Source organism: Plectropomus leopardus, chromosome 13 (genome assembly GCF_026936395.1).
Source record: "Plectropomus leopardus strain MGB_pleo_1.0 chromosome 13, ASM2693639v1, whole genome shotgun sequence".
In the NCBI taxonomy this organism is placed as follows: domain Eukaryota; kingdom Metazoa; phylum Chordata; class Actinopteri; order Perciformes; family Serranidae; genus Plectropomus; species Plectropomus leopardus.
This window is the reverse complement of record NC_142188.1, coordinates 15,283,914-15,299,724: the sequence shown is the minus strand read 5'-3', so window position 1 is coordinate 15,299,724 and position 15,811 is coordinate 15,283,914. Positions and strand designations below refer to the sequence as shown.

General features: G+C 39.2%; 2 protein-coding genes across 2 annotated transcripts in view; one reads left to right on the top strand and one right to left on the bottom strand.

Moving 5' to 3' along the window:
* Window positions 1-1,002, bottom strand: part of lrmda (leucine rich melanocyte differentiation associated) — a 245,390-nt gene extending 244,388 nt beyond the window's left edge. Inside the window, exon 1 of the mRNA XM_088086693.1 lies at window positions 918-1,002. Within this exon, the coding sequence (XP_087942819.1) occupies window positions 918-959 (42 nt within the window). The 5' untranslated portion in view covers window positions 960-1,002. The remainder of the gene's footprint in view (window positions 1-917) is intronic.
* A 9,915-nt stretch (window positions 1,003-10,917) lies between these two features.
* Window positions 10,918-13,794, top strand: LOC121954555 (zinc finger protein 503). Its single transcript, XM_042502134.2, has 2 exons — window positions 10,918-11,522; window positions 11,902-13,794. The coding sequence occupies exons 1-2, from the start codon at window positions 11,268-11,270 to the stop codon at window positions 13,330-13,332; spliced, it is 1,686 nt and encodes a 561-aa protein (XP_042358068.2). The 5' UTR covers window positions 10,918-11,267; the 3' UTR covers window positions 13,333-13,794.
* Window positions 13,795-15,811: the final 2,017 nt, after the last annotated feature.

Below are 15,811 nucleotides of genomic sequence, written 5' to 3'. Positions count from 1 at the left end.
TGTTGCCACAAAAAACGACTCTGCTGTATTGATTTTAAATTAAAATATAATTTTGCATCAATTAAATTAGCCTACATATGCATTTCTCTGTAACTGTTGTTTTCTTTTTTTGTTGTTGTTTTTGATTATCTCTATGATTATTATGTTCACTTAAACAACTCATATTCCTATTATTACCATTTGACTGATCATCCATCATTTGAAAGCACTGTTTTCTGTCATTTCGGCTTCTGTCATCTGTCAGTCAGCTGTCAATCAGCTGTCAAATCGTAATGTTTCTGCCGCAGTGCAGAGGATTATGGGTAAGAACAGCAAGAAAAGCATGCTGGCTTGCATACTGCAGAATCCAACCAGGTGTAGTAGAAAATCCTGGTACTTTTGGCATACTGCATTTGAGATACTATGTATGTGGACATACTTTTTTGTTTGTTTGTTTTACCTTACTACATAGTATGACAGTATGTGTAGTGGAACATACGGTGAAGATAAAACAAGAAGAATAGGAAAAATAACATCAGGGGGTATTGGGGGGCCTGAATGGGCTTCTTTCTTAGCCTGAGTCCCCATAAAGTCTAGGATCGCCACTGCAAATATATGCTGTATGTGCTTTCCCATGATCATTGTATACACTGGATAATATATCAACAAACATACTAACCTACTCTGAGTAAGCTACACTTTATAACATGATACTGCTGCGACTTCAAGACATTATTCTCTCCAGAGAAGACTGTAGGAGGGACCGCAAAACTGAAAGTCATGACTGTAATGTGTCACATGACACTGGTGATGTCGAAGATACAAACAATATCCCTGTAAGATTATCACTTCACTTTTTAAACAGTCACAGACAGCAAACCGTCCGCACAAGAGGGCGTTCAAAGTCCCACAGAAACACTTTCCAGAAACAAACTTACTTGTGTCCCATTCAAAGCGACCAGCGACTCGTCATGTGCCATGACTTTCTCCTGAGGCTGACAGCTCGGTGAGCGTGTTTGGAAGATACGCTATCTGTGTTGATATCCAAAGTCTTGCTCACGTTAAGAAAACCGCTGTAGTCAACATTAAAAGGTGGTTTGTGGACGTAGCCCGCTTACTTTGGAGAGCTTCTGGCGCCTTCCAATTGACTTTACAGTTTCCGCGTGCCGTTTCTATCAGCTGACCTGCTGTTGTGCGGAAGCACGCGGACACACTGTTTGTTACAGATGTAATCTGAGTGCTGCGGTGCTGACTGTCTCCTGATAAAAGGACGGGATGAGATTTGCTCTTATGTATGAAAACCTACTGCGTTTAGTTAAAACACCTTCACATTTTAAAGAAAGTGATTTCTTTTTTTTTTTTTAAATAGAAAACTATTTTACAGGCAGATGAAAGTATCAGTGTAGTTTTTCCCACGTCATATCTTTAATGTTCTTCCTTAGGTCAGTGTGTTGAAATTATATTTAAAAAGCACTGACATAAAAGCCACTCCTTAAAACCTACACCATCATTTTTTATTTTTTTTTTCTTGACTTCAAACATTGATATCTTCTAAGTAGCTGAACAGATTTTTACCTATATAACTGCTGATATTTCTTTATTTTTGTATACCTATTTTATTACATGTAGGCCCATGGTTTACATTTGTATGCCTTGCAGTTTTCCATTCAGTGGGCCTACTTAAAAACTACAATTCCCAAGAGGTGGAGCTTCTTCCACCAGGGTTGTGCACAAGACTACACTGCCAGTGATCAGAATGGGATTAGTTACTTTGACCAAAAGCTCAGAACACAGTGAAACAGTGAAAAGACGGTACAGAAATATTTTCTCCCAACTGCAAAGTGATTACAGTGTTAGTTTATATCAAGAGATAGGATCCTGGGAATATTGACCCTTAAAGAGATGACCCAGATGAAAAGCATTAATACACTTGTTAGTAGTGACTATACCAATTGCCAAGAGAAGATAAATGAAAGATAAATCATTTTTTACTAACTCTAGCGAAAGAAACTACTTGAGCTCTTGGTTTATTGTGGAATTACATCATAGCCAAATGGATAATTCAGCCATGTTTAGCATTATAACATTGACCATGTCCTGATGCATAGAAATGTTTCACCTAGTGAGTTTGTCTGTCTGTTTGTTGACAGATATTTATCAATGCAATAACATGCAAGATAAAGTCACAAAAGTAACAGATGTGTAGTTGAGCTCAAAATAAAGGCTGAGATTGAAGATGGGTGTGGTCCAAAAAAAGGGTCCAAAAGAGGAGTAAGAAATAAGGGAGGAGCCACTGACCATCCTACTTTGTAGCCCTTGTGAGCATTTGCTCTAAGTCAGTGATCCCATTGCGCCTCTAGCTGTAAGCCTCTTCAAATTGTGTTTGAAGACAATATTTTAAATTTATATGATAAAAGAAGCTTCAGTTTTGAATAAGGAATGAGATATGTAAAACAGATAGTAAGTAATCTTACCCTTTTCCAATAGAAAGCAATACAAAGCTGCTTCTCCTAAACTGTGCAATCATTAGCATCCAGGACCAGAACCCATTCAGTGGATTAGTCAGGTGTTAAACAATTTAATCAGCAAAATAATAATATTCCACCTCACAGTGATGGTGAAACCTGACATAAACAGCAGTAGTTGCAGTCAGAGCAATAAGCCATGCCATATACAAGAAACCATTAAAGAGAAACAGGAGGAGAGCAGTGGCGATTTTGGTATAACAATTCTGGTGGCCACACAATGTCCACATAAGAAATTGGACATCTCCAACATCAAATACTCAAGATCAAAACAACACCAACATGAGGACAATAAAATACAATGCAAAACTCTTGCCATGAACGGCACACAGCAAATACATGACAGTCAATATACGAGTCCGCCACACATTTTGAATAATTGCTTAAGTGCCCTTAAAATGTGGTTGAGCATCGTAGTGGCTCCTGAGCCTGGAGTCTAGCTCGCGCATCGTATCAAAAATGCACCTAAAAATGCCGGCGTTACTAGCTGGCAGACTCGTTATGTCCGCGCGGGGCAATTTTGCAATTTTGACAAAGTTTTATGCATGTTATAATTCAGCCGATAACATACCTGTTTTCCTCAGTCTGTCGGCTGTGCTGTTCAACGCCGCGTCTGTACACACTGTCAAGCTGCTATGCAACATTTGTGGTTCCCAATAAGCCATATAGCATTTCCCACATGCGATGCACAGCTCACGTTTATCTAGTCTTTCTGAAAGAATTTTTAAGTCTTTAAATCCAGTTGTTGTCCAGATGGTTTCTCCTCCAAAAAGATGACATGAAAAGCAGAACAGGGCTTGTTTTGCTGTGCTAGCGGTTAGCCAAGTTTTCCTCTTGAACCGCTCCTGGTTGAATTATCTTGTCTTATCTTTTCCCTCTTGAGATATGATGAAGTCATCAGGTTGATGCTGTCCCAAACATTTAATTTCCAGTTTCTGCTCGAGGGGTAAAGTGCCAGATCACACAGTAGTTAAATAGTCCACACGATAGGCCTACACATCACTCCCACCTTAGCTAAAGTAAGTCAGCAAGACCTGCACGATGCCTGCCCTACCGCCTGTCAAATCAACCAATGGGAATACACCTGGGGCCCTTTACATCAGACCCCACTTCCTAAACCAAAGTGCGTGTTTGTCCAGTTCACTACACTGCGCGTGCAGGGTCAGCTCTGTCGTGTCCCACCGACCGGAAACAGGCGAGCAGCATTAGGCAAAAAGACAAATTTACACACTACTACATTACAAAAAAAATCTTGAGAGGACATTGCATTTAGTATACCAGGAAAGATTACAAACATTTCATAAAGTAGACAGAGCTGGATTTGCTATTAATTTAAGTTCAACGACATTATTTTGTTTGACACAGAAAAGCCTAAAATCTTCCTCCGCACAACAGCGCCCACTGGTGGGGCCGTGCCCCACAGGCCCCTCAAGCAAAAACGCCAATTCAAGACAGAATGGCCATGGCAAAACAAATTTAAATAATTTGTCAACAAATTCTAATAAATGTATCTTTTACCATCCTAAACTAAGAACTGAGGTTCTTCGGTTTAATCTATCTGTTGTCTGCTCAGTTCAGAAGAGGTCTGTTTAGACTTATTGGTTTCGCTGGAATTAATAGCCTACTTGTTTGTTCCACTTAACAGTGCCTCCTGTGATGTGGAATATGTGGTAGCATTCTCATTAGTTCTGAAATATAAACATAGTGCCAAAGATTTCTTACATTATGTTTGTAATTGTTTCTGGTGAAGACAACATCACAAAACCATTAAAGGCAATAGTTTTGGTTTGAATGGTACAATGCAACTGAGACAATACAATATTTCCTCTGCAGTGCAGTCAGAATCAGAAACAGGAGCAAAACCCATATTGTTTTCAGTGACTCATTACAAACCCATGCTCCTGTCCACCCATCCATGGTTTTGGAATATAATATTTAAGCTTTAATGATCCACATTAGGTTATTTAAATAAAATGAAAAATTAAAAGGCAAATTGTATGGACAGAAATACACAAAGGGACACAAACCGCCTCTTAACATGGTAAAAGAAATTAGCTGGAGTGATATTGGCCTTGGTTTGGCTACTTAGCACAATAATGATGGTTTTATGCCACTATGAAACAGCTTGGTTTCACATACAGTAATCTATAATCTATAGACTGATGGTTATATTGAAAACATTGTGGGTAAACTTTGTATGCTTTATATTATTAATAATATGCCCACGTGACTCACATTTTTTGTTTGTGGCAATGCTGGCTTGGACAATAAGCTACTTGTACAACTGTGTGTTCATATTCTAATATAATGATGACTGCCGAATGGCTGCTAAGAGCTTATGCTTGCATGTTCAAATGTACTTACTGATACAGTTTACACTATCTGCAGTCCTAGTCTAATTTGCATCTTGGTCAAATTCTGGAGTTAAATGTATAGCCATTGTTAGTTGAGACTTATGTTTTATAGGGGTCGACCGATATTGTTTTTTGAGGGCCGATACCAATGCCGATTATTAGTAGTTAATGAGACCAGTAACCGATATTTGGAACCAGTATTTATTTATAATAAAATTGAAAATATTTCTGTAAATATTTAGAATTTGGAATATAACAAACTTCAAACACAAAACTTTGTTTAAATGCCTTTAGCAAATGTTTAAGCAAAACTGAGACTTTCAGCATCATATACAGCAAGTTCCTGACAACTTTTTTTTATAAAGTCAAGTGGAAATTTAAATAAAAAAGTAATAAATGAAAACAGTGTTTTGTTTGTAATATTTTTCTGAATGTTAATTTCGTTAATTTCGTGTATCTCAGTGGTGTAGTGGGGGGTATATGCAGATACAGTTTGTAACCACCTCTTTTTCTGGCCGTTTACAGTCTACCTACCAATAAACCAAAACCCACTGGCACATATAGGAGAGTATACCCACCTCCTTATTAGCAACCTATTCATTTAGTACACCCACACCATCACTACACTGCTGATGTACCTGTATGTACAAATCTGACTCTAAATGACCCCAGGTCAAATGGATTATGCATCTCTAACTTCCTGACTGTAGAGATAACTGGATAAAGGTATAATGACATTGGGTGATCATTAAATTGCTTTTATGACTCTTAGAGGAATGGGGAATCTGTAATTGAAATATTATCACATTTGACTCTCCTATCCTTCTGTTTATATTTTGACCCTGCTGCCACAGAATGAAGGCTGTGATTTTGACAAGTATGTCACCTGGCCTACAGGTCAAAGATTATAAAAACATGGCAGGTGCTGTTAAACTCTTGAAATAAAATCTTCATTTGCAATAAAATATGAAAAAAGAAACATATTTGCTTTATGCCACTTTTTTCTACATATCAACTCAATGTTAAAGATGTGATTTTTTTACACAATACAATACAAAAATAAAGCCTATTTCTTTTACATGAAAACAGACCTTTAGGGGCTGAGTCACAGTTTTGTGTAGTTTTGCAGGTCAAGCACACAACAACAGCACTATATATATATATAATGGTTTTAGGCTTACATTATCATGGTCTCGTAATATGTCTGTTTCTGTGTGTTTGTTTGCCTCCTTGATTCTTCATTAACTTTAATACATGTAAAACACTGCCTATCAAAATTAATTTCACATTTATTCTTAAAAGATGATGTATGTGGGATTTTTGTCCCCACCTACAGATATTAAAGGTCCAGTTTGTATGATTTAGGGGGATATATTGGCAGAAATGGAAAATACAATTCAAAACTCTGTTTTCATTAGTTTAGAACCACTTGAAACTAAGAAATGTTAATTTTTTTCTTAGACTGAATCATTTATATGGTGTTCTAATAAACACTTGACACACAGGAGACATCTCAGTTGGTTTCAATATTGCAATCTCAGCGATATGCCACTAATTCCTACATGTTTAGACCAGTTGTTCCCAATTGGTCCAGCCACAGGGTTTAGATTTCTCCTTAGTTATTAGTTCAAGGTCCACACACATGATAAATTACCATATTGCCACAATTTATCTGTATGGTCTCAAAATAAAGTTTGTTTTTACAAACTTGACATGTTCACAAGTCACTTGTGGTCCATTCAAAATGGACCTGGGACCCACTTTTGAACCACAACCCACCAGTTTGGAACCACTGCACTAGACCTGTAAATCATGATATATATATTAAGATGTGCATCACAGCTAATCTGATGTAGTAATGAGATTATTATTATTTATTTATTTTTTTTTTTTGCTTTTTTTTTTTAATAAAATATAAAATACTAATGAATTAACACTAAAAAGTTGAATTGAAATTCAGTGAAGACTCTTTCTATTGTGACACTAGAAAACTAGGCCTACAGTATCTTGCTGTGATGATGTGGGCACGGATGAAAACATTTTATACAGACAAAATATACAAACAATATTTTTTAAGTTTAGACCTTAGTCACAAAAACACACTTCATTCATTGCTTCTGTCACTGAATCATTTTTAGCGTGTGTCTCTGTGCTGTAGGAGCAAGCATAAAAGCAGACACTGCAGCCAAACACTGAGCAGCTCACCTCACTGCTGTTTAACCTTTCTCTAACGGAAGCTGTGCTAATGACTGCTGTAGAGTTATTGTGACGTATGTGGGCAAACCTGCATATTTTGAGGGTCACAGTGGCCCTTCATTGAGATAATCAGAAAGTTTGGTAACACCACGCTGCTCCTGTGCTCCATTGCCTGCTGTATGACGTCACGCGGGACCTCCCATACGCGGAAAAGCTCCCTTTCCCCCGCTGCTGCTGCTGCTGCTGCTGCTGCTGCTGCCCGGAGAGGGAGAGCGCGAGAGTCTGCATGACTTGACTGAGCTGTTTGCGGTGATTCACGTTTTACAGAAAGTAAAGGGTGGTGTGTTTGTGCAATGCAAAAAAAAAAAAAACAGCTTCGTTTAGACAAAAGGACTACGTTTTAATGTTGTTACAGTGTTCTTTTTTTTTTTTTTTTTTATCCTTTTACCTTTCTGACGTTTTACATCGGAGCTTAGTAGGAAATGATTTCAGGTAATGTCGTGCCACGGACTTCCCTGTAAAACTGCCATTCCTCGTTGGAGTTTAGAAAAATCTTTTCTACTTCATGCATGCGCTTTTTTTGGTGTTACTAGTCTCCTGTGCAGCCTGTGTCCTATTTTATTTATTTCTGATGTTTGGAGATAAGCGTCTCTTTATGGCTGGAATATCGCCTCAAAGTAATAGACGGAGTGAAAACGGACTTAAATAAAAAATAGTAATACTAATAATTTTAAGTTTGTGAAGAGCTCCAAAACAGTCAGAGCATATGAACAAAGTACTTTTTAAATTTTACAACTAAATACAGGTGGAATTGAGAGGTGCAATCAGAAAAGTTGATTAATTGCGTCATTTTATTTTATATGGCTATATACAAATATATAAATCAACAAGGAAATGTGTTTCCTGTCGCTTCATAGGAAGAAGTCGGCCCAGCATACAGCTCAAAGTAAACCTGCAAGTCCAACATATTTCCTCCAGAGATGTAAATAGTTGTATTTGCATGCGGGGAGTGATTCATAAACATGTCACAGTTATGAAATATATGGGGATATTAAAACTTTCTATTTAAATATCATGAATTATAGTCGCAAAAATGTGTTCCCATTTAAGGGGAATGCCGAGTATTTTGGTGTCTGGTGCAGAAGCCCATTCGTCATACGGACAATAAAGAGGGTTTTCGCCTGACAGTGAAAATTTATGGTTGCCCTTCTTTGCCCTAATAACTCACATATTGTGTCACGGACTGACAGCCCTTGCAGAAAACAGCAAGCCTGTTATCAATCACACATCTTTGCATATTGTGAAACGTCCCCTCCTTTTTCTGCCAGACAAAAAACATTTGAAGTGAAAGAGCTGAGCATTTAGACTTTTTTGGCTCCCTCTAAACAAGTCCCACATTAAAATTAAAAGAAGTTATTGGCCTATTTTAGAGCTACTGTTTATTTATATTACACATGATCTCAAAATTATGACTTGTGTATTCTTGGAGAGGAAAATTAATGTTTATTTCTTATTTATTCTTACTTAGTGTACCAAGCTGTAGTCAGACCAGCGTGGGCCTTAAAATGTACGCAAATCTTTTTTAGCTGTAAAAAAAAAAAGTGTTCTGTGCAGCAGTCAGTTTTATTTCCAAATGTTTGCAGTAGTTTTTTTTACCATGCGGATCAAATATTTATTTTATTTTACTCCCATTTTGAATAACACAAGCGTAACATTTTAAACTCTTGTTTATGTTTGTTTTTTTTTGTTTTCCAAAAAAATAACAATAAAAAATGCCCCTTGACTGTCCACTCCAGGTTTTCTTGCTCTCCAAGTTGACCTGTCAAGCAGATTACCACAGAAAGAGATTAATGGCAGAGGCGGGTTGCAATAATAATCGTTTTGTTTGATGTGACAACTTTGATAGGCGTTGATTTACTTACAAACTGATAGGCTTTTAATTGAGCGCCTCCATCCCGATTGAGATGAAAGGAAAACCGCATTGAAAAGCTGCCCGATTGCCCCGGAGCCTCAATACTGATTAGCCATCTCAGCGGTGAATAGTTCAAGGCATTTTAAACTTCTTTTCTCAGCGGCCCTGACAGACCATTTCTCTTCTTTTCTCTCTCCCTGTCCGCTTTTCCACCTCTTAAAGGAAATAAATCATTTTCCATTGTATGTAAATAAAATCGAGCTGACATCAATATAAAATGTCTGGATTTCTTTTTTGTTCCCCGTCTTTGTTATTCTTGTTGCAGATGACAGTGTGCCCGAGGCAGATGACAGGTTTTAACAACACAATAGCAGATGCGTTTAGCCAAAATGGACAGGGTTCTGTTTTGAGAGAGCGTGATGTTTCACCGGCTTGTTACACATTATCATTTTTGAATGAATGTTTACTCTTGAAGATTGTTTGCGCCAAGTTATTTCGAAAGGATATGCTACACTGAATGCTATATCAAATAAATATAAAAATATAAATGTTTAATTTTCTCAATTTTAACTTTCTATTTTATGAATTATGTGTTATTTATTTATTTTTGGACGTTTTTACAATTGTGAATGAGCGTTTTCTTTTTCGCGGCACCAGTGTTTTTTCCTCAATAATCGGCCGATTATAGTAAAAGCACTTAACAGCTGATTTATAACATTGTGAGCAGAACTGTCTGCAAGTTATTAAAGTTTCATCATGTGTGCCACCTCCGAAGTGTTTGACGGAGACCTCCAAAAGTTTCACACTCCGCTGAATTACGCACAGAATTAAAATAGTTTATTTCTCAAATTTAGTTTTTTTTTTATCCCCCACATTGTCTGGATTATCTGGACTGGGGAGGTCGGCTATTGTGGGTGCATCTGAGAGAAAAAAATTAAATCTTAACTCGAGAATCGATTTATTTCCTCTGAAAACTTGGTGTCTCTTGCAGAATGTCTCTCTACCCCATTTGTTCTTTTCCCGCAGTCACACTGGCATGTAATCAGCCACAATAGCTGACATAAATCAAGCGGTGGATTGACAGCGTCTGACAAATAACTGATTGATTGCGGTGGAGCAGAATTGACACTTGACGGAGGGGTGGAGATAGAAATAGAAGGGCGGTGTATATTATACTGAAAACATGTGACATTCACATCCCTCCATCACTACATTGGTCTATTCCTGTCAACGCTTGTCTGTTTAGGGAATTCAAGCTGGAAATGGTTGGTTTTATGTTTGCCAGTGAAGGAAAAGTCCCCATGGTGGACGTGCGCGCACCGTGTGCGTCTCATGGGCTGCAGACTGGTGGAGAATAATAATAAAAAAAAAACACTCGTTCAGATTATGAAAGATTTCTCAGTGACATAGGACTATTTCTACCTGTAAACTTAAAAATGAGTATTTTGTTGCCCATTTTAATGATAATAAAGCAGTGGAAATGTTGGTAATATTTGCCCGTTTCCTCAGAAATCGCTTATAAATAGTGCCATCATCAATTATTTTTTGTTTAATACAAGTCTAATATATAAATGATTTTGTTGTTTATTATAAAAACACGATTTCAATCTATCCTGCAAATAATATGAATAAACAGAGTATAGTGTTATTTAACATCCATGCGCAAATGTTAATATCATCGTTCATATTAGACGAAATTAACATATTTAAGTGAGTAAACTACGTCTTGCAATGTTATTAGTTTCCATGTTGTTCATGTATTGTATTACTCACACACTATTCTGTATTCTGGCGTGCATAGACCCCGTAGCCTCACATCTAAACTAGCGCAAGCGTTCCCAGTAACCAACATATTTAAGCCTATCTCCTCCCCCGAGCTGTCGAAATAGAGGCGCTTACAAAGAGGAGAACGTCACATCCCCTTGACCCTCCAATCACCTCAGGGTCCCATTTGATTGGAAGGCGGCAAAGGCTTTAATCTCGGACTAATTCAGCTGCTTTTGAAGTGAAAATTTCAACCAGTTCGTACTTCGGGAGTACAGAGCGAGGACCTGCACACAGACGCACTCAAGGCGCAGCGCTCATGGTGCAAGACGCAGACACGGATCTGCGATAACCTCGCACCGTCTCCTTCCAGCTGCCTCGCCTTGCTTCTTTTACTACCAGGATTACTTATTATTGAACCGTTTTACGATTCTTGTGTTTTTTTTTCCCCGTGAGAGAGGCTCGGTGCTTTTGTGATTTTCTTTTCTTAATGAATCTGACGAAAGCATCGCCGTTTCATTTCCTGACAATTGGGACATGATCACGTCGCCCTCGGCGTCTGCCCTGAAAAATAGTGATATTTGTGTAGCCTGGGAAAGCAGCAGTTCTCGGAATAGCAGCTCGACGAGCATCAACAAGCCTTTTCTCCACTCCGCACCCCCGTCTGATCCACTACGGCAAGCTAACCGACTTCCCATCAAGGTTTTGAAAATGCTTACCGCACGGTCGGGACACATTTTGCACCCGGAGTATCTGCAGCCTTTGCCTTCTACCCCGATTAGTCCCATAGAGGTAAGATGGATATTTTTATTACTTATTGTCTGTATATTTACAATGTGGGTATTTCAGTTTTAGTGCTGCGCGTGACAACGCTTTCTGAGCCATTTGCTGTTAAATAATCCTTTCGAATTGTAATCCTGATTTTGAAAATCGCGAAGTTAGTTTTGGGGGAAAAGCAGCAGTTTGTTTTTTCTTAATAATAAACAGGACTGCCGTTTTGTTCACGGAGGAGCCGTGCGTAATTATCGCATTGATATTTCCGTTGGGGAATTTGATTGTATATCCAGATTAAACGGTTTCCCATCGGGTTGATCATTTTGTAACCACCAAAGAAAGCAGTCGATGTGCGTTTTAATAGCATTTATCAACATCTGTGTCATCTGTTTTACAGCTAGATGCCAAGAAAAGTCCGTTGGCTCTGCTGGCGCAGACCTGCTCTCAAATCGGCAAACCGGACCCACCACCCACCTCCAAATTATCCTCCGTAACATCAAATGGATCTAGTGAGAAGGAATCTAAATCCGGTCCTTTAAAATTGAGCGACATCGGTGTGGATGACAAATCTAGCTTCAAACCTTATTCTAAACCTTCAGATAAGAAGGACTCGTCCTCGGGCGTCTCAAGCGGAGAGAAGTCTGGTTTCCGAGTGCCGAGCGCCACCTGCCAGCCGTTCACGCCGCGGACAGGCAGCCCCAACTCCAGCACTTCTGCCTCTCCCATGCCATCCGATGGGAAATGTGGGGAACGGGATGAAAAGAAAGAGTCTGATTGTAACAAAAATGGCACTACGGACGGGTCTGGCACCACGAGCCACAGCAGGATAAGCGTGAGTTGTGGTGGAATTAACGTGGAGGTCAACCAACACCAGGAGACGACGCCTGGCACTAAAACCACCTCCTCCTCGGAGTCCTCATCTGTAACTTCTGTATCCTCCGCATCCGTTCTCGGGTCAGGACTTGTGGCGCCTGTTTCTCCATACAAACCGGGACAGACAGTTTTCCCTTTGCCTCCTGCCGGTATGACCTACCCAGGCAGCTTGGCTGGGGCCTATGCTGGTTACCCTCAGCACTTCCTGCCCCACGGAGGGAGCTTGGTAAACGCACAGCTGGCCAGTTCTCTGGGCTGCAGTAAGGCCGGATCCAGCCCTTTGGCTGGGGCTTCTCCACCGTCCATCATGTCAGCCAGCCTGTGCAGAGACCCTTACTGCCTCAGTTACCATTGTGCCAGTCACTTAGCGGGCGCAGCCAGTGCGTCCTGCACGCACGACTCTGCAGCTGCAGCGGCCGCTAACGCCCTCAAATCCAGCTACCCACTAATGTACCCGACACACCCCATGCACGGCGTCCATTCCTCGGCGCCATCGTTTAGCGGACACCCTCTGTACCCATACGGTTTCATGCTCCCCAACGACCCTCTCCCACATGTTTGTAACTGGGTATCGGCAAATGGACCGTGCGACAAGCGTTTCTCCTCCTCAGAAGAGCTCCTGAATCACCTGAGGACTCACACTGCTTTTACTGGGGCGGAGAAGTTGATATCTGGTTATCCCGGGTCTTCATCACTGGCCAGCGCTGCAGCAGCGGCCATGGCCTGCCATATGCACATGCCACCGTCAGGTGCCCCCGGGAGTCCTGGAACTTTGGCTCTCAGGAGTCCGCATCACGCGTTAGGACTCAGCAGCCGCTACCATCCGTACTCCAAAAGCCCCCTGCCAACCCCCGGTGCCCCTGTTCCCGTCCCCGCCGCCACCGGTCCTTACTACTCCCCTTATGCACTGTACGGCCAGAGACTCACCACAGCATCAGCGCTTGGATACCAGTGAGGAAAAAAAAGACTTTGAAAAGTTTATAGTACTAAGAATGCAAATATAAAGACTTTTATATTAACAGCGCTAAACTTATGGGCGGGATCCGTGGACTTCAACTGTATTTATTTATATGTCGGCTTAAAAGCAGGCGATAATAGCTGCAAATGGAAAATATTTGAGCAACTCAAAAAGTGCATTATGTTGAACTCTATAGGTAAAATGAAAACACACACGTTAGAGTACTAATTAAAGTAGGGGTCTTCATTTCGATGTTAATTTGAAAATTGCTATGATTGTATTTGTTCTTATTTAATGTCTCATTGAGAAGAAAATAATTTACATGCATGTTTGTTTCTTAAATTTCAGAAATTGTCCACATTTTAAATTGCCGTTATTTTTCAGGTGTACACCTTGGAAAGAGAATTGGTATTTTTTTGTATGTATTCTGGAAAAAATAAGAAACAATTCTGTTCCATATCTCCGTGTGCCTCATTTTCTCAAGTATTCAGCGTAGTTGAATTTGTATTTCACTGACAGTTTTAAAAAATGGTTGGATAAATTAATGGGGTTGTGACAAAATCATTGATCATTTCCGCAACACAGGCCTATAGATTTTTCAAGGCTGTCATACTTTTTCAAACATTTCACTGCTGTCTTGTCAGAAGTCATTTTAACAGTTTTCTGATGTGCATCTTTCTTTCGTTTTCTTTCTTTCTATTATATTGGTTTTTTGCCAAATAACTGAGAAGCTTTAAACGTTTTATCAGAGCACATGTGTTGTAAAGTTTAAATTAAATGCAACTTGAATGAGAGTGGGGATTAGTGTGTGTGTGTGTGTGTGTGTGTGTGTGTGTGTGTGTGTGTGTGTGTGTGTGTGAGAGAGAGAGAGAGAGAGTGAGTGTAAGAGCGAGTGTGTGTGTATGTGTGTACTCAGAGTTAAACAAGCTTTATAAAGTGAATTTGTATGAGAGAATTTAGTTTCCTGGTGGGCGAATTTTGTTGAGTTGTTGAAGGCATATTTGCTACTTTGCCTGCGTAAAAAGTGAAATTTGTGAAATACGCCAGAAAAAAAGCGGACAAAGACAGCTGATTTTTTTTCAGTTTTTTAAAATCATATGCACATCTATGTGATTTAAATTAAAAATTAAATTATATATTTAAAGAAAAACTATTTTACAACCTTACAAGAACGGCGGACGTTGATTTGAATAATCTGACGGCTTTCAGGTTTAATGCACTAGAAGTTTTACAAGCGTCTTCGACTACTTTATGATAAAATTATGGGCTGTTGATTCTCCAGGGTGATATTTCGATGTGGAGCCCATTTACTGGTCAATATATAAAATTGATATAACTTTTTTTTTTATCATTACTAGGATGCTACCATTTAATTTGCATTTGATAATCTCATCCACCTGTAAATCTAATGTACACAGCACTAAATGTGTTATTAAATTACGCGCTTGCAAAGTTGTGGGATATTCATGCAGGTACAAACATTCAGGAATCGTGGTTTGAACATGTAAACACCATGGCGCATACTGAAGTTCTTTTGTATGTTATTTTTTTTTTTTTTTTTTGAAAATCACAAATAACACCCCACGTGAATTTTTTAAAAAAAATATTTTGACATTTTTTCTCTGTTTTCTTCGCACTGATAACGGCATAGACGCATAGTTACAGCTGATTTTGTTTGTAACATTCAGAGGCAAAAATCAGCATATTTATATATTCAGAAAACTTCACAAGTCGAAATCGGCGCGTGGATAGATAACAGTTTATACAGCCACGTTAATTATGACTTTAAATCTACCTAAAGGGCCTATATATTTTACATGTATTTATTGTTGCTATCATCGACTCTATACAAAATTAACTTTGTCTTTCAATAATACTGTTGACCCAGCTGTGTTACACTTATTATTTAGTAGCTCCTCTGTCTCTTGTCTATCGCGCAGCGGTTATTCACACGAAACAAACTCCTCTCGTAGTGTGTATAAGGCCCACACGCGTCCTAAACTGATGTAATGACGGTGAAAGGGAGCAATTTCCATTTCTACCCACATCATGGTGGCTGTGCTCGGAGGGTCCCGGTGGAAGGCAATTTATCATGTGCCCCTCCCCCTGGCCCTGTCACTGGAGGAACAGGCAGGCACATGTGTGCATGAATTACCAGGCCTCCCACCCACCCAGCCCTCACTGTGGAGATCTGACACAGAGGAGAGAGAGAACATGGGGTTATTACAGTATGCAGAAGTATTAAAGTGAAGATTAACTTTGTCCACCAGCATCTAAAAGTACTAAGGAGTGTGCTGATCTCCGCAGAACAAAAATACACACCAAACTACGGCATAATGGTACATATATAGATTAAATGAAATATATATAAATATAATTAAAAACAATTTAATTTTAAAATATGATGAAACTGGATTTTCATGATTGTTACTTAAAAATCTGCTTAATATGAAAAAAGAAACAATAGGCATGGTAT

Excerpts from the sequence above, each read along its gene's own strand:
- LOC121954555 (XM_042502134.2), top strand. The coding sequence starts at position 11,268 with ATGATCACGTCGCCCTCGGCGTCTGCCCTGAAAAATAGTGATATTTGT. Across the intron at positions 11,523-11,901 it reads CCCCGATTAGTCCCATAGAG|CTAGATGCCAAGAAAAGTCC; the intron begins GTAAGATGGATA and ends TCTGTTTTACAG.